This window comes from Homarus americanus, unplaced genomic scaffold (genome assembly GCF_018991925.1).
Source record: "Homarus americanus isolate GMGI-L3 unplaced genomic scaffold, GMGI_Hamer_2.0 scaffold43608, whole genome shotgun sequence".
In the NCBI taxonomy this organism is placed as follows: domain Eukaryota; kingdom Metazoa; phylum Arthropoda; class Malacostraca; order Decapoda; family Nephropidae; genus Homarus; species Homarus americanus.
Window position 1 is genome coordinate 83419 of NW_024742163.1, and position 19671 is coordinate 103089.

General features: G+C 37.2%; 1 protein-coding gene across 5 annotated transcripts in view; it reads left to right on the forward strand.

Moving 5' to 3' along the window:
• Positions 1 to 1918: 1918 nt before the first annotated feature.
• The window catches only part of LOC121876510 (protein UBASH3A homolog), a 40832-nt gene continuing 23079 nt past the window's right edge, over positions 1919 to 19671 (forward strand). For 3 of the 5 annotated variants that reach the window (XM_042381654.1, XM_042381653.1, XM_042381650.1), the window contains exons 1-2: positions 1945 to 2120; positions 11873 to 12010. In XM_042381654.1, coding sequence (XP_042237588.1) covers positions 11901 to 12010 — 110 coding nt within the window. In that variant the 5' untranslated portion in view covers positions 1945 to 2120; positions 11873 to 11900. Of the gene's footprint in view, positions 2121 to 11872; positions 12011 to 19671 lie in introns of all 5 variants that reach the window. The other 2 variants (XM_042381651.1, XM_042381652.1) reach the window with 2 other exon arrangements.

The window sequence follows — 19671 nt, forward strand, 5'->3', positions numbered from 1 at the left end:
GAAAAAGTGGAGTTTGGGGGTCGGCCCGGTCTCTATTTCAATTAATCCCATATGTTATGTTGTTCACTTTACGCGTTTCTCACTTTACGCGGGCCGCCGTGGGTTGAATTAACCGCGTAAAGTGAGGGTTCACTGTATATTGTTTCTCACTCTTGATCTTTTTTTCACTTTTGTATTTCTTTATGGTTCTTTATTATTATTATTATTATTGCAGAGTTGTTATTATTATTTTTATGGCAGTGTTGTTATTATTATTATTATCACTGTTATTTGATTAGTTTTATTTTTTATTTTTTATTATAAATTTTACCAATCTGAATTATTATTATTATTACATTTTCGCCCTCCAGGCCCCGATGTGGGTCAGTGACCTGTGCCCGGGTGGGCTAATCCCGTAAAAAAAAAAAAAAATAAATAAATTTGGCCAAGGCTTTCGACAGCATACCTCATGAAAGGCTGAAAATTAAACTGGAAGGATACAGAATTTGAGGAAGTGTCCTGCGTGGATCGGAGACTTTCTGCATGACAGCAAACAGTGAGTGGTGATAAATGGTACGAAATTGTTCTGTGTACCCGTGACAAGCAGGGTACCACAGGGCAGTGTACTGGGCCCATTGATGTTTGCTTATTTCATAAATGACATGCCAGAAGCTATACACTCCTCCATACAAATGTTTGCAGACGATGTCAAGTTATTCAGGGAAAATAAGAGCCAAACATACTGTGAAGAGCTGCAGAAAGATCACAGCGAGCTCCAAGAATGGTCAAAGAAATGGCTGATAAGACTAAATGTCACGAAGTATAAGAGGCTGCACCTGGGACGTACCAACAGTAAGGAGGCATATCATATGTCCCAACGGGATGAAGAAACTGCATTAATTTAGACCGAATGCGATAAGGACCTCGGTGTGTATGTTGACAATGAACTGAAGTTCTCGGGCCATTGTGAGAAGGTGAATCAAGCAACTTAACTAGCACATCTTATAAGAAGGACATTCAGATATCTAGACGGTCCGTCCCTCGTAACAATCTTCAAGAGTGAGGTGCTTCCCCGCCCGGAGTACTGTCACCCCGTCTGGTCCCCGAGATATGCTAGAGACTGTCAGTTGATTGAAAATGTCGAAAGGAAGGCCACCAGACTGGTGCCTGCTCTACAGAACCTCAGCTAGCCAGAAAGATTGGAACGCCTGCAACTGCTTAGCTTATACAACAGATGGGCAAGAAGCGACCTAATCGAAGTATAACATCTGAAAGGGCACTACTCAATCGAGTGTCCATACCTGGAACTGGCAGATGCTCGCACCACAAGGGGTCACAGTTTAAGGGTGAAAAAGCTACAAGTCGTGAAAACTGCGAGGAGAATATTTTTCAGAGTGAGAATTGTGAACTGTGGAGCAACCTGCCAGTCTTGTGACAGCACCGAGTGTGAGCTTTTTCAAGACCAGACTTGACCAACACTGGAGCAGGTTCAGGTACATTCAGGAGCCGGTGCATGCCCAGTACCTGCCAACAGTGATGTGACCGAGCTGAGGAGTCCATCAGTGGAGACCTGCAGACTGTGACTTACCTACCACGTGTGTTTTACACATACAACAAAGAATTTCAAACTCGTTAAATATATCCATGACTTACCTCGATCAAATTTTTTGCCATCAGGATCGATGTCTTTAACGTCGAAAATATCTTCGAAGAGAATCCCAGCCATAGTGAGCCTGGCGGTGTGTACCTCAGCTGTTGTGGCCGCCCACCTCTACACCATCCCACTATGTCTACCTAAAGTTATAATAATTCTAATGATATATATTTCTCACCTATTATAATATTTTTATCTTTATTTTTAATAATAACATAATTTTGGATATTTTTGTAAAATTGTGATGAGTATAAATGTTATATTAGGGCTGCCAGTTACTGAGGGCCAGGTTTAGAAGGTGATCGTTGGAGGGTAAACACCAGAGGACCTCGGGGCCTTTAAGGTGAACACTGGTCTTACTTTAACAGTTAACACTACTGAAGGGTTTATAAGGTGATGAATTCATAAAGACAACAAGTTAATTGATAACCTCTTTAGAATTAACCCAGTGATTGGTGAATATATGCACCACTCTGTGATAGTACAGGTAAGACAGAGACACTTGATGATAATGGAAATGATCATCAAAACTCACACAAAATCTGATATGTAAGGCTCGTCTAAAAGGTATCTAATTTTGACATTAAAACTTATGCAGTGATTATTTAAGACTGGTCCAGATGTGTGGGTCCAACACTCAAATTTTTTTGGTGGGTATGTATATCCTGTGTACCATATAAAATGGTAATTAAAGATGATCAGTGCCTCACTATCCGGCTAACATATAGCAAACACTGTCTCCATGACCCAGTAACTAAAGGTAGACATGATTTTTGGGTAAATTTACAATTTCAGCTACAATTACTGTTCAACCACATTTTTTTTCCTTTGGTATTTAGTGTAATTCATTCTGGTATTTTTCCGTATTAACACCCAAGTCACGCACAATACTAATGGCCATATCACTTACCTTATGCATTTCTAAGCAACTTTTCTTCTATAAACATGCGTCAAATTAGTCGTTGTCAAAATATTGATTTTTTAAAGAAATAATTTTGGAAGGCAACCAAGTGCGACAACTACCTCCCATCCCTGCCTTTGAAGACGAACATAATCCTCAACCTCAGCCCGGGCCTTCATCAGAGTAAACAGTAGGCAGAACAATGGTTATTTCTCGATTAGGTTCGGTTGGGTTGGGTTGGAGGGTTAGGTTCGGTTATCGGGGGGTCATAACTCGGAAATGAGTGATTTCCGACAGAAATGGATGTTACAATCACTCTAAAAACTTAAGTAAAAAGACAATTTTAGGCTTCAAAAGGAGTTGGGTGTTAATCAGGAAATTTACCTTCATATGCTTTGGAAATGAGTCCTTTAGGACTAATCACCTAACCAATCAATGAAAACTACCTAACCTTACCTACGTCCTAGCTGTCCCCGCTATATTAAATAGAAAGTATTTATTTTTATTTCTGGTACCAATGAATGCAACTTTGTTGCAGCATCATGGTGTAATTTTACATTTTTTGTGGACATGAGAGTGAACTCAGACTGAACGGGTCGGCTGTAAACAAACAGACGACACGAGGTGACTGCAGATTTACGCAAATTTCTTAAGTGAATTTACTGTCTTGGTTAAAATCCATTTACGATGGTAGTGGTATTAGAAAAGTTGTTCCTATTGACAAGATATAACTACACTAATGGTACACATAATTGCTCTTACCGAGTTGTGGCTGAAACTGTAATAATACCAAGTTTTCTAGAGGTGTTTTTTATTGTCAATCCGCTGGTGATAACCATATCTTGTACTGTACATGTACTGTGCTGAACTTCATTTGGTAAAGGTGGAGGAGACCGTTGACACCAGAAATAACTTATGGAATTGAACCAAAATGTCTGGAATTACTATTTGCATGATATTGAACACAAAAATGGAAGTGAGAATGCACAGAGCCAATTAGAACCTGACCTAATCTCACTTTACCTGACCTAACCTCACTTAACCTACTTAACTTCCTAATCTGTGCATTGTCATTCTGATTTTATTTCTCATTATCATCCAAACAACATCTCTAGAAAAAATGAACGCATTTAATTCAATATTAATCGTAATAAACATACACGATGTGATCGTGTTCATTTCTAGACATGTAAACAAAGACCGCGGAGGCTCCCATGTAGCAGACAATGTGAACCAAAACACCTTTATTGCAGTTTCATTCCCAATTGGGTTAGAGCAATTTGGGGTTCACCAGACGTTATATCTCGTCATTTGCAACAACTTTTTCTTATACTAATTCCATCACAAATGGCTAATAACAATGGTTGTGATTATGAGAGATATCTAGCAGTTTTCCCAAAAGTTAAAAATGGTCCCATCAGAATCCTCTGGAGGGCCTAAAATGACTAGTCACAGAACTTCTTAGCTTTGATTCCATTGTCTTCAACCATTCAGCTATTGGTATGGCCCCGGGGAAGAATACAATTTTGTATAAAAATTTTTTATTTCATTCTTGCCATGTCTGCTTTGTGTATTGGGTGCTCTCCTCCTCCTTTTGAGCTTATTCACAAGTTGTGGAAGAGTAATTCGGCTTCTATCACTCTTTTCTGAGAACACCGGGTTAGGTTTTGATTAGGTTGGGTTAGGTTAGATTTTGACTAAGTTGTGTTAGGTTAGATAAGATTAGCTTCCGTTTTTGCTCTCCCCCCACCCAAAAACCCCGAATTCCTACAGGTCTCTCAAGATTGTTGTAGGGAAGGGTGATAACTCAAAAACGACTCATTTCTGATGGCAATTGAGGTCAAATTGGAATGAATCACACCAAATACCATGGGAAAATCCCTAGATTTCTTGTCAAAAACCAATTACGGTAGTAGTGAAACTATAATTATACCACCAAAACATGGTTACCATGGGAGATCCACCAGCACCATAATTATGGTAAATATTTTATTTCTTCACCCACAAAGGATGTAAAGATATAAAATTACTGCCATATGATCAGTGTTCACAGCATTTTTACCCTGTTATTTTCCTCTTCTTTCATGCCATGCCCACTTATGAGTAATTTATGGTCAAAGGATAGGCAAAAAAGAAAAAAAACTACAATGTAGTTGCTTAGAATTTTTAACTCGGTATCATCCAAACATATCCTGAAAATATGGTGCAATTCCATTAAGTCCTTCTGGTACTAACCTCTATCCTTCATTTTTCAGTTATGGCGGCCTCTTTATCCCCCTTTAATGTTAATAATCCACGAAATGGACAGAGCTTTAGTTGTTGTTATTTTTTGTTTTTTGTTTTTTAAGGATATGTTACATTAGTGTTTGGAACACTTCCCTTATTTTTCACGGAGAGGTCTGATTTTACCAACGCTGCTGTCAACTGCCAAGAATAATTGAAGAGAATACTTTTACCCTAAATATTGATAAAAATAAAGTAGTGTCACTAAGTGTTTCGAGTACTAGCGAATTCTTTAGAAGAACTGGGGCGTTTGAGAAACAAAAGACCAGTTATTATTATTACAGGTATTATTATTATTAAAGTCCTATGTTTTACGTACATGTTTTAATCCCACATTTTCACCATCTTCTTCCAAGCTCTGCCCACTGTGTGGGATATTAATATTGAAGGAGGGGAAATGGAACATAACATAAAAATGAAGTATTTGCACAAGAAACTGTTCATCACCAGTGCATAGAGCATAGAATACACCTTTGGAAAAACTGGGTCTTGTTGCTGGGTCATGGTCCTGAAGCTTTCTATATACAGTACAGTATTCGCACAATATTCTTCAGAATTCTGCCTTATCTTTTAGAAGATTTTTTTTTTTAAATCAACAAGATTTACACTCAAGAGTTGTGGGCAGGAATTTTTTTTAAGGGTTCACAGTTCAATTAATGGCCCTGGTGGCTATATCACTACTGATAAACTTGATAATTAAAATGCTGTAAAATGATAGCTAAGAAGACATGAACACTTGCTATTCTGTAGTCAACTGTAGTAGTGAAAACAATATACAATACTGTACTGTACAGTATAAAATCACTAGAAATTTATAGGTACATACTGTAATAAAGCATTACAAACTCACAGTAGAACTCGGCGCTTTACTGATGTTTTTGCTAAGAATGCATTTCTTGGAAAAACGAGAGCAGACTGCTTGCTCCACATACCTTAGTGCACATTCTCCTGAATAAAATTATCACTCAGTTATGTTTGATTTTTACAGGCAGAAACTACTCCACTTTAACAACATTGTCAGTTCCTGCAATATTAATTGATATTTTAATTCAGCTTTTCATTTGATAAGGCAAACTTTGCTAACAACCTGCTCTCCAATGTTTGTTAAGAAATGCAGACAGCACCAATTCCTATCTATTAGCTAGACATTGTACAATATACAGGTACTGTACATGGAAAGTATCTGTAGTTTCTGTACCCCTAAAGTACCCTGTACACAAATCACCCCCAGTGTTGTACCTCCCAGATGCAAAAAAAAAATCATAATATTTTGTTATAGGGGTTTGTAGGAAATAGTTTATGGAGCATGGTGGCATAGTGGAACATCAAAGGTGGATCACTTCACTCATTCTGGGAACCCCCAGGGTAAAAATAAAATAAAATAATCATTTCGGTTGTGCTGCTCGTGCACCTATTTTCCGAAGGTTAGATTTGTTCAAAACATAAAAAGCATTGGAAAAACATAATTTCAACCTAACCTAACTTAAACCTAAATTCGCTGCATGACTGAAATGAAAGTAATACCGAAAAATAATAGAAAAAATTTATGTAATTTTTGGACTTATCCGTAAGTACAAAAAAGTCTGTAGACTGTGTAAAAATAATACAAAATACCAGCGCATGCCCTTAGTGGACTGGGAAAGCAGAACAATTCACCCCACTACCACACATTGGTAAAAAAATTATGTGTAGGAACATGGAAAACACAAAGATATACTGCACAGTATAGTACATGTACAATATAATGCTGGTGAAAGAGCAGACAAGGTGGATGGTAATGAGGAGGGGTCAGGAGGTGAGGTGGTGTCCACAATGGGTGGTGGGGCAGGTAGCCTACAGTTACCATAGATAATTTTTCTTCAATTTAGTAGCCACGAGGCTTTGTATTCCCGGCAAATTAAGAGAACTGTATGCAATTTGAAAGCAAAACAAGGACACGCCCTAAGTATATCAGTCTAGGCAACATGCCACAGTAGTAACTGGCATTACCTGTAGCTACTGTGGTACAGTAAAAGTAAAAAAATCTGGATGCCAGAAATCCGGACCACCCGAGAATCCGGACTTTTCAATTTTATTTTTTTATTTTTTATTTATTTTTTTTAGCGGGCTTTTGTGTGTATATGCGCATGCGTGAGCACCACAGCTGCACCGCGACAACAAGCGACCACGAGGTCGACACTTTAAAACGAGCAATCAAACTGTGACAACGTATGTAATTTTGAGTCCTACTCTTTCCATTTACAGAGTATACTGTACAACCCCATAATAATGGCTCCTAAAGTAGATAAACTTCGTTGTGTGAAGAGAAATAAAACACGTTGAAATTGAGTGACAAACTTGAAATAATTAAGAAACTAGAACATGGTGTGAGCAATACTGTTCTAATGGAAACATACGACATTGGAAAGTCTACAATTTATAATATAAAAAAGGCAAAGAATAAAATTCTAGAATTCACAGCTTTTTCCTTAAAACTGCTCGTTTTGATAAATGAAGCATGCTATATTTGCTAATGAATAAACTATCAAAATGTACCTTTTCATCTCTTCTTTATTTCTCCTTAAATTTGAATTTTAAAAGTACTGCCTGAGAATCCGGAAAATCCGAAAATCCGGACCGACCCAATCCCCAAGCAGTCCGGATTTTTGGACTTCTACTGTAGTTAAATATTTTTCTCATTGTCTTGAATTTATTTGTAAAATATATTATAATTGCAACGAGACTACAAGTTTTCTTTATTGAGGTAAACTGAATTGGTAAGGAATAAAGCTGTAATGATCTTTTTTGTACTTTATAATACATGGTTTATTCCAGCACAAGACTAATTTGGTCATCATATTGTTAAATTCTTGAGGAAGGGTCACAATTTTAGTAACAAAGCTAATTTTGCTGACAGTGATGCCAAAACATAAATTATGATACAGTAGACATGAACCAACCAGACATAAATTATCTTAGTTTTTTCTAAATTCTGGGTGGATGTGTTGCCCTTTTGGTCTATTTTCTTCAGGGTGTTCATTAAGACCTTTTATATATATATATATATATATATATATATATATATATATATATATATATATATATATATATATATATATATATAGTATATATATATATATATATATATATATATATATATATATATATATATATATATATATATATATAGTATATATATATATATATATATATATATATACAGTCAACCCTCACTTTACGCGGTTAATGTAACCCACAGGGTGCCGCGGAAAGTGAGGAACGCGTAAAGTGAATAACATAACATATGGGATTAATTGAAATAGAGTCCGGGCCGACCCCCAAACTCCACTTTTTGACGACACACAAATATGTTGTTGTAAAAATATTATCTTAACTTTATGATGGTATGCATACACAATTAATAATTAAGAGAAATATCAATAATATTAGGTTTTTTAACACTTACATTAGTAGAAAAGATGGCTGGGCACACGGGGATGGGCGGTTGGTTCCGAGGCAGAGGGCAGATTATTGGCCCTCACCTGTATCACTTGTATCAATTGTATCACTATCCACCACAGAGGCTTGCAGGGCCTCTTTGTCAAATCCCCCAAAGTTCATACAAGTCCATATCCTCACTATAATTATCACAATCACTGACTTGGGCCGGCTGTGGTGGGTGGCGGGTGAAGAACTGGTAATGTTTTGATGACTGGCCGACCTTGTGCGCACCTTGTTCGCGCCGCTTACACAACATGGTGGATGGCGGGAGGTTTGGATCCAAAAATGGCGCGGCTCGCCAGCCGCTCTCCGCGTAATGGAGTACACGCACCGCGGAATGTGAGCATGTTAGGTTCCGGCAGGGCACTGCTTAAACGTGGAAACGCGGAATGTGGGAACGCGTAAAGTGAGGGTTGACTGTATATATATATATATATATATATATATATATATATATATATATATATATATATATATATATATATATATATATATATATATATATATATATATATATATATATATATATATATATATATATATATATATATATATATATATATATATATATATATATATACCTGTTGTACCCCACTTAACGCGGTCAATTGAACCCAGAGGGTCCCGCGTTAAGTGAAATCCGCGTTAAGTGAACAACAGAACATATGGGATTAATTCCAATAGAAACCGGCCCGACCCCCAAACTCCACTTTTTGAAGGCACATACCTATGTTGTAGTAAAAATAACATCTTAATTTTATGATGGTACATGCACACAATTAATACTTAAGAGAAATAGAGAAATACAGTCGCCAAGTTAATGTCCATTCAAATAATGGACTCAACTCCCTCCCACTCTCACACTACACTGCCGGCTCTTCCCTCTCAGAGAAATTTTTGGGGGAAAACCACTAAATTTTAATAAATAATACCTCAAACTAAAGTTAGGATAATACAATTGACATTGCTGGATTCCTTGTAAGACCAGGAATATTTTGAATATAAATGTCATATATTTTGCACAAAAGATAACATAGTTACCTAGAGAAAAATTTTTATCTAAAAATTGTATGTTTAATGCAAAATATATGATGTTTATATTCAAAATGATCACCAAATTATAAGAATTCCAGCAATGTAAATTATATTCTGACCGGGTAATTTGTATGAATTTTATGAGCTAAAACAAATATCTTCAGTTAATAAAAAAAAAAATAATCTTCACGACACTATCTGTCAATCAAAGTACCCCACCTTGCCTCCCCCCCTCTTCCAACCGCGCGGTCAGTCCCAACCCTCCCCCCCACCCCCCACCAATCCTCCCTTCCAGAGTTTTTAACATTTAGTATTAAATAATACCTCAGATTAAAGTTAGGATAATATAATTGACATTGCTGGATTCCTTGTAAGACCAGGAATATTTTGAATATAAATGTCATATATTTTGCACAAAAGATAACATAGTTACCTAGAGAAAAAATTTTATCTAAAAATTGTATGTTTAATGCAAAATATATGATGTTTATATTCAAAATGATCACCAAATTATAAGAATTCCAGCAATGTAACTTATATTCTGACCGGGTAATTTGTATGAATTTTATGAGCTAAAACAAATATCTTCAGTTAATAAAAAAAAAAATAATTCTTCACGGGGTAACAGATGGTCGGTCGGTCCCTCCCTCCCCCCCACTCCCCACCAACCGTCCCAAGGAGATGTGTGGGATAACCACTAAATTTTAATAAATAATACCTCAAACTAAAGTTAGGATAATATAATTGACATTGCTGGATTCCTTGTAAGACCAGGAATATTTTGAATATAAATGTCATATATTTTGCACAAAAGATAATATAGTTACCTAGAGAAAAATTTTTATCTAAAAATTGTATGTTTAATACAAAATATATGATGTTTATATTCAAAATGATCACCAAATTATAAGAATTCCAGCAATGTAAATTATATTCTGGCCGGGTAATTTGTATGAATTTTATGAGCTAAAACAGGCAGTCAGGCAGGGTGGCGGGTGGGGCAAATCTAAAAATAGCGTCTCGAGCCGGACACTCACAGCGTATATGTGGAAAAAATCCGTGTTAAGTGAAAGTTCAGCTCTGGCGAGGCACCGCGTATATGATAAAACGCGTTAAGTGAAACCGCGTTAGGCGGGGTAATACTGTGTGTATGTATGTATATATATATATATATATATATATATATATATATATATATATATATATATATATATATATATATATATATATATATATATATATATATATATATATATATATATATGTGTGTGTGTATATATGTGTGTATATATATATATGTATATATGTGTGTATATATATATATGTATATCATGTAGATCACAGCTAAGGTTCTCTGTTGTTTCCTTTTCGTGTGATTGTATCAAGATGTATATACAGCTAGACCCCGACTTACGACGGGGTTGGGACCCAAATCAGGTAAATGAGGTCCGAATGGTCGTAAGTCGAATGGTCGTAAGTCCGACATAGATAAATTTTTTTTTTTTTTTTTTTTTTTAAATCTACAATGAAATACAGTACAGTAAAAGTAATAAATAATGAGGAATAGATACAGTGTGACTGAGCACTTACCTTTAATGTAGTCAGCTGAATGCACATAGAACCCCCATAATTTTCTAATTATACATGAGAACTACATTAACTGGAAACATATTCGTATAGAAAATCGTGTGTCATTTGGAAAAAAAAATGGCTAAATGGTCAATAAGTCAGGTAAATAAATCGGGGTCTAGCTGTGTGTGTGTGTGTGTGTGTGTTATATATATATATATATATATATATATATATATATATATATATATATATATATATATATATATATATATATATATATATATATATATATATATATATATATATATATATATATATATATATATATATATATATATATATATATATATATATATATATATATATATATATATATATATATTTATATTATATTGACAATCCCTTATCCGAAATCCTTTGGGGCCAGAGGCATTTTGGATTTCGGAATTTTTCGGTTTTCAGAATGGTTATTTTTTTCTTTTTTTTTTATGTGGCCCACCCGGGCACAAGTCACTGACCCACATTGGGGCCTGGGGGGCGAAAATATAATAATAATAATAATAATAATAATAATAATAATACAGGTAATAATAATTCACAGGTCTAGGTCGTGTTACTCACTTTTTATCCTTTTTTCATTCTTGTATTTCTTTATTATTATTATTATTATTTTTATTAATGCAGTGTTATTGTTATCATTATTATTTTATTTTGGTGTATTTTTTAATTAAAATTTTTATTTACTATGAATAATTATTATTATTATTATTATAATTAGTATTACTATTAAATTTTCGCCCCCCAGGCCCCGATGTGGGTCAGTGATCTATGCCTGGGTGGGCTAATCTCTGTTCAAAAAAAAAAAAAAATTGCTCCACAAAAAACTCGGTTTTCAGAGCTTTTCGGTTTTCGGAATTTCGGATAAAGGGTTGCCAACCTGTATATTACTTAAATTGTCTCTTTTTCAGCATAACTTGAGAGATTAAGAACTGAAAAATGATGGCAACTCTTCCTCCACGCAAGAACCCAACTCCAACAAAAATATTACGGCAACATTTATCACCTCTTCAGATCCTTTTGCAGATGGGATTTCCAAAACACCGGGCGTAAGTACAGTACAGTTCTATCCTACTCATACAGATGTAATCACTTCTTTTATCTCGATTACAATGGTCCCTCGGTTAACAAACACAATTCGTTCCAGAAGGTCGTTTGTTAACCGAAAATTTTCTTTAACCGAATCCATTGTTTCAATGGGATATTGGGTAATTGGTTCCAGCTCACCAAATGTACACACAAAGTAAAAAAAAAATGCAGTAAAGTACACTTATTTTGAGATGTGTATGTAGAAGGCTCCTGATTGATGATGATGATGGGAATTAGAAGTGGGGTGGGGGAGAAGGGAGAAGAGAAGGTGGTATGGAGGAAAAATCACCCTCCAGGGGACCCATGCTTGATGCCTCATTTCACCAATAAAATTTTAAGTTCACTTGGTGTAATTCAATATTATTTTCTTTAAATCAACACTGCACTGTACTGTATATTATCAATATGTTAACTAAAGTTCAGAATGACCAATAATTTCAATGAAAAATGCAAAAATATTCAAGACACCAACAAAATGGCTGCTCTCATTAAACAAGCTAGACTGAGAGGGTACAGGGATAATTCATATAATGTCCAGATAATACATGTACAGTGGGGTATGCTATAACGAACGGATCCTACTACGAATATTCCTATAACGAACGGTTTTACCTATAAAATTGAGAATGCTATAACGAACGAAACTCCTACAACGAACATTATTTATTTATTTATTTATTTTATTTATTTATTTTTTTTTACTAATTTATTGTTTTTTTATTACAAGTATTAATGATACTCATTATTTCAGGGGTTTAGATGCATATTTATGCACTTTTTTACAATTTTTACAATTTTATATTATATTTTTCAGTGTTAAGTGGTTGTATTTGGGGGCCTGGAACGGATTAATCCTATAACGAACGAATGCTATAACGAACAAGGTTCTAGAACCAATTAGATTCGTTATAGCATACCCCACTGTACAGTATTGTCAATATGTTAAATAAATGTTAAAATGACAAATAATTTTAATATAAAACATTCAAAAATATTAAAAAGCTCAACTTAAATTATATTTACTCAATTGGAAACGAATTTAAACATAGAACAGATTACTGAATTGGCAGACTGGGTCATCAGCTGACCAGCTATTGCTCACAACAAAACGTGATTTCGTAAGGATTTCGTTAATCAAATTTTTGTTCGTTAACCGAATTGAAGATCCCATGGGAGGTAATTCGTTAACCGAAATTTCTTTAACAGAGACGTTTGTTAACCGAGGGACCACTGTATAATGATTTTATACAGTCATGTATTGTGTCATACAATATGACACAGTGGACAAAATATTTTGAACAAGTCTTTGATAAAATGTCATGTTGGTAGCCCTGATTATCTCTTATATGAGAAAATGTAAATATGCCAGGGATGTATTTCTTTGCGCTCGGTAATATCTCCATTAGCCGGTATCCCTGTTATCCAGAACTTGCCAATAACTGGAAAGAAATTTTCCGTAAAACTACAGCTTTGGAAAAGATTTTCTGAGGGGCACATTTTCTGGGAAATTACGAGAAAATTTTCCCAGTAGCCAGAAAATTCTGGGGATGGGGGATATTTTTCCGGGTTCAAGAGGTTATGTAATTTGCAATTTCTGGAACTTTCAAGAACATTTTCCCTTTACCTGGAAAATCCCAGGGATGAGGGATCTTTTTCTGGCTTTGCGAGATGATGTAATGCGCAGTTTCTGGAACTTACAGAAAAAAAATTTGTTTTCTGGAAATTCCTGGGATGAGGGATTTTTATTGGCTTTGAGAGGTGTCTCATTACCTGGAAATCTCTCATTTCCAGAAGTGCTTTGCACCAATTGTTCTGAGCAACAGAGATGTCACTGTATACCTATTTGTATCTGAGCATAATTAATCTTATCTCATTTTGACTCACTTTTTGTTATAAAACAAGAAACATTGTTACTACATACTGTATATTAATAACTTAAGGCAGTGGTTCCCAAACACGGGGTCGTGACCTCAAATGGGGTCGGAAGACGCATCATAAGGAGTCACACAGAGGTCATGGGGTAAATGGGGTCCCACAAAGCTCATAGTCCAGGTGTCGAGAACTGAAGGATGTGGCCGACAGGTGCCGTGTCATTAAGTCGGGACCATAAATTATGGTCAAAGGAATAATGCAGTTACTCTCCTTGTGTCAAGTCAGGTCAGTCCAGGGAAGGTGAACGCTGATGACACGTTACGCAACAGACACTTCACACTCCTACCTATGAATTGTTCTCAGCTCAATGCACTCTGTACTTCCCATTGATATAGACAAAAAATGGCAACAAATTTCAATGATAGATTCCTTGAGTTGTTTACTGAATCTTTGGATTTTGTTCAGTTTCTCTTCAAGACAGATGTAAAACAGTGTGGCTCTTTTGTCCTCGAAATACAGTAATATCTCCGATAGCCGGAATTGAAATTTTCTCGGAAAATCGTTCCCAAAGCCGGAATTTTCCGGAAATTTCCATTTTTGGGAACGATTTTCTGAGGGGCACATTTGCCGGAAAATTCCGAGAAAAATTTCCTGATTCCCGGAAAATTCCAGGGATGGGGTTTTTTCTTCCGGGTTTGAGAGATAAAAATTAAGCGCATTTTCTTGAAATTCTGAGAAAATTTTTCCGTTGCCCGGAAAATTCTGGGGATGAAGGATATTTTTTCGGCTTTGAGAGAGTCATCTCGTTACCCGGATATCTCTCATTCCCGGAAGTGCTCTGTACCAATTGTTCCGGCTAGCTAGGATATCACTGTAGCAGAATTACAGGCTGACAACAAGGCAAGGGTGATTGTTGCCATGTATGATGACATACTGTAAGTGTTTGGGTTATTTATCAAATTGACATTCAGCAATTAAAAATTAATCTATTAAGGTTCTGATATAAATTGGAAGTCTGTGAAGCAGCTTTCTCGTCAATGGTGTTTATAAAAAATTAGCACCATAACCGTATCACATAATTTTATCCCCAGTAAACAGAAAATTTATTTATTGATAATGCACACACATTACTGTACTGTACATATGAATTCTGACTGATGTAACTTGTAATGAAAATTAATTACATGATGATGCACATAAGTCACATACAAAATACATACAGTATGAGAGAGATGTAACTAAGAAAATTGTATGTTGTGTTGCTTAACCATGTAATTATATCCCCAGGTATAGAACTTTAAATGATCATATACAGTGAACCCTCACTTTACGCGGTTAATTGAACCCACGGCGGCCCGCGTAAAGTGAACAACATAACATATGGGATTAATTGAAATAGAGACCGGGCCGACCCCCAAACTCCACTTTTTCCCGATACAATACGTACGTTTTACTAAAAAAACATCTTAACTTTGTGATGGTATTCACCCACACATGATATAGAAGGGAACAATCAATAAGAGAATAATAAACTGAAGGTTAGGTTACAAATAAACAAGGTTGGGGTTAACACTTACGTTAGTAGAAGAGATGGGTCGGCGTAGGGGAATGGAGGCTGGTTCCGCGGCAGAGGGCAGGCTACTGGCCCTCAGGTGAGTCTTCATCGGTGTCATCCACACTTACTAGTGCCTCCCTGACAAATCCCTCAAAGTCATCATCACTGTCTCTGCCACTATCACTATCACTGGCTTGGGCTGGCTGTGGTGGGTTGCGGGCGAAGAACTCTGTTTTGCTTTGCTGACGGCTGGTGTTTATGTTGTCGTGATAAACCTTGAAGTAGGGCTCCATAGTCTGCAACAGCTGGGTAGTAAAGATTTCATACCTGTTTGCGTCAGGGTCGTCGGAAAGGAGGAGCTTGACTTTCTCAATACACTCGATGGCACCCCTTACATTACTATGGGATAAGCGGCGTTCTTCTTGGGATGACGCACCACCTGCCTCTTCACTGACGTCATCATCATCTACCATCTTGTCGGTAGTCACATCAGGATCCCTTATCACCTCCAGGATGTCGTCGTTGGTGGTCTCGGAGAAGCCTGCAGCTGTAACACTCTGCGCAGCTTCTCTGGCAAGGTCCACTGCTACTGCAACAGTCTGAACCTCACCAGTCACAGATTTACTCTGCCTAACACCCGGAATGCCTTGCAACACATTTCTCCATGCGTGACGAACAGTTGCTACACACAGCTGATCCCATGCCTCCACCAAGAAGTCCACAGCTTTCTTGACGTTGAATGTTCTCCAGAATTGTTTCAAAAGTACTTCTTGCTCTGCCAACTGTTGATCCTCGTCATCTTCGCTCTTGCTATCGGTGTTGGTGTCACTCAGGTTAAGCAATTCTTCCTTGGTGTTGGTGTAGTCATTCAGGAGGTTGAATTTTTTAGCAGAGAATGCAGCTTTTACATTACAGATCAATTCTTGGTCCATGGGCTGTATTATAGACGTAGTGTTGGGAGGAAGGAAGACCACTTTTACGTTGGGGTGACGATCTAACAGTAGGGGCAAGTGTCCTGGTGCGTTGTCAAGCAGCAACAAAATCTTGAATGGCACATTCTGTTGCTCACAGAATTTCTTCACATCGGGAACGAAACAGTCATCAAACCAGGAGAGGGACAGAGTAGAGAACATCCACGCCTTACGTGCGGTCAGCCAGTGGACATTTAGCTTGGTCATGTCCATGCTCTTGTAGGCGTGCGGCTTGCGTGCTGTGTGGATCACCGATAACTTGAGCTTACAGGTACCGGAGGCATTGGTGGTAAACAGGACGGTGATGCGCTCCTTCTGCAACTTCCGGCCCCGACACTTGCTGGCATTCTTCACAACGAAGGTCTTGGAAGGTAGCTTTTTCCAAAAAAGACCAGATTCGTCCATGTTAAACACCTGGTCGTCGGTGTACTGTCCTTCCTCCATAATCTCACGTAAAAACGGAGGAAATTCCCTAGCCGCAACACGGTCAGCACTAGCTTCTTCACCACCAATGTTGATATTGGTGATTTTGTTCCTCTTCTTAAACCTCTGTAACCACCCAGAGGAAGCATTAAAGGGTTTGGGCTCTGTAATTCCCATCTTTCGTGACACTGCAGCATACAGTTCACGTGCGTACTCCTTAACTGAGCGCGTGTCCACCGCCATGTTCCGTCGCACCTGACTCACCAAGTAGCTCACAAGTCATTTTTCCGTCTTGAGAAGCACCTGGTTGTGGAAATACTTGATCATAGAAGCACCTGTAGACTTTGTGATGTTCATGGGCTCCTTTATCTTGGTTGCATCCTTCTTAATTGTCCTGATAGTTGATTCGTTAACACCATGCTGGCGCGCGAGATCAACCTGTCTTGTTCCTTTCTCCAACTCTTGTATGATCTTATATTTTATTTCGTAGCTTAAGGAACGTCGTGTCTTCTTTGGCCTAGGGCGGCTGGGTCCAGGTAATGCAAGGTTTCTTTGTGGTGGTGGTGGTCCGGTGGAAGCCATTCTTATGGAACAACGGATACCGATATACACGGTGTAGCCGGGAGGGGTGTAACTGACGCGGTAGGTCAAGGGGCTTGAACGCTCCCACGGCGGGGCACGTAATAGTACTACATTAAACCAATCACAGCTAGCAGGGAGGGAGGTAAGGATGCTTTGCCCAATCACAGTCCGCTACGTGATATGACGTCACTGATAACGCAACAAAGACATATACTGCGCAACCTACACGCGCCGCTTACACAACATGGCGGATGGCGGGAGAGATGGCGGGAAGTTTGGATCCAAACATGGCGCGGCATGAGAGGACCGCCAGCCGCTCTCTGCGTAAAGGGGTACACGCACCATGGAAAGTGAGCATTCCGTGTTCGGCAGGGTACCGCGTAAACGTGGAAACGCGTAAAGTGGGACCGCGTAAAGCGAGGGTTGACTGTAATGTCACATAATAAACAAGACAGAGTTGTAACCTGTTTCTGCAAGTGTTTATTTTTAGACCTTCTCAATTTGTTTTAACAGTTAAATGCGTTCAGTACATCAATATGTCCGTATTTACTCTAAGGATCTTCATATATACAGCATATTGTATACTGTTTAATGACTTGGGGTTGCATTTGATAGGCGACAGTACTAGACGGGGTCGCACTGGAAAATGCTTGGGAACCCCTGACTTAAAGAATTAATTAATACAGTAACACCCTGATTTACACGGTCAATTGAACCCGCGGAGTAGCGCGTAAAACGAGAAACGCGTATATGGAATAACAACATATGGGATTAATTGAAATAGAGACTGGGCCGACTCCCAAACTCCACTTTTTCCGACACAATACCAACACAATACCTACGTTGTAGTAAAAATAACATCTTAATTTTATGATGGTATGTACACAATTAATATTTAAGTGAAATACAGTCGCCAGGTTAATGTCCATTCAAATAATGGACTCAAATTCCCCCCCCCACCCCCCTCTTCCCACGCTCGCTGGCTCCTCCCTCTCTGAGAAATGTATATTTACATTTTTAGTAATAAATAATACCTCAGACTAAAGTTAGGATAATGTAATTGACATTACTGGATTCCTTGCAAGACCAGGAATATTTTGAATATAAACGTCATATATTTTGCACAAAAGATAAAATTTTGGCTCTTTGTAATCAAAATTCTTACATTAGATCTAAAATTTGTATGTATAATGCAAATTCCATGATGTTTATATTTAAAATAATCACAATCTTATAAGAATTCCAGCAATGTAAATTATATTCTGGCCGAGTAATTTGTATGAATTTTATGAGCTAAAACAAATATCTTCAGTCAAAAACAAAATGAGTAAATTCACCGTGTAAATGGGGCATCCCGGTTCTGGCAAGGTACCGCGTAAATGACCAAACGCGTAAACGAGAACCGCGTAAATCGAGATTCAACTGTAGTACAGTATAAGTCTTTTGGTGGTTTGAGTGACCTGACAAAGAAAATTAATGGAACATTTCACACAGTATTAGAGAATATTGTGCATATAAAGTTGCCAGTTATTGCATTTAACCCTATAACTGCAACATACATTATCGAATGATAAGCGGAGGAGTGTGACTTACATTCTGGAATTCAGAGCATTTTGAATGCTGCACACAAGCATTTTTATATTTCGCTGGGTCAAGTGTGGGATGTTTACACTTGCCAGTTTCTTGAGTCCCCCCACTGAGACATACATTTTCTCTATCCTCCGTTTCAGAAACCGAACAAAATATTTTGTTGGTGTATAGATATTCAAAATTATGAATGAATGCGCATGTGTTACCGTAAGATATATATACAGGTACCTACTTATAACTGAAACATTCAAGTTCCATTGAGAGTGATGTTGAAAGCTTTAACTGTACAGTACTGTATTTACTTTTTCCACCCTATGAGAGACTGGCAGCCAAACTAAGGTAAATTATGGACTCATATTAGGTTTCCACATTCTTCTACATGCTCTCTTTTAATCCACAAGCGTTAAAATGATCAGGGAAAATCGTTGTATGTTTTTTTGCCCACTGGGGGGTTGATTGATGAATCGCTCTACTGCAGTTATTGGGTTAAGTCATATTCCAGGCAATGATTGCATACACAGTAATATTATAACTAATATTAGCAAATCATATAAATCCTGAATCATTTGTTGCTTGGATAAATGGGAATTTATTTCATGGTAAGGTAGAGAATATTCAGAGATAGATT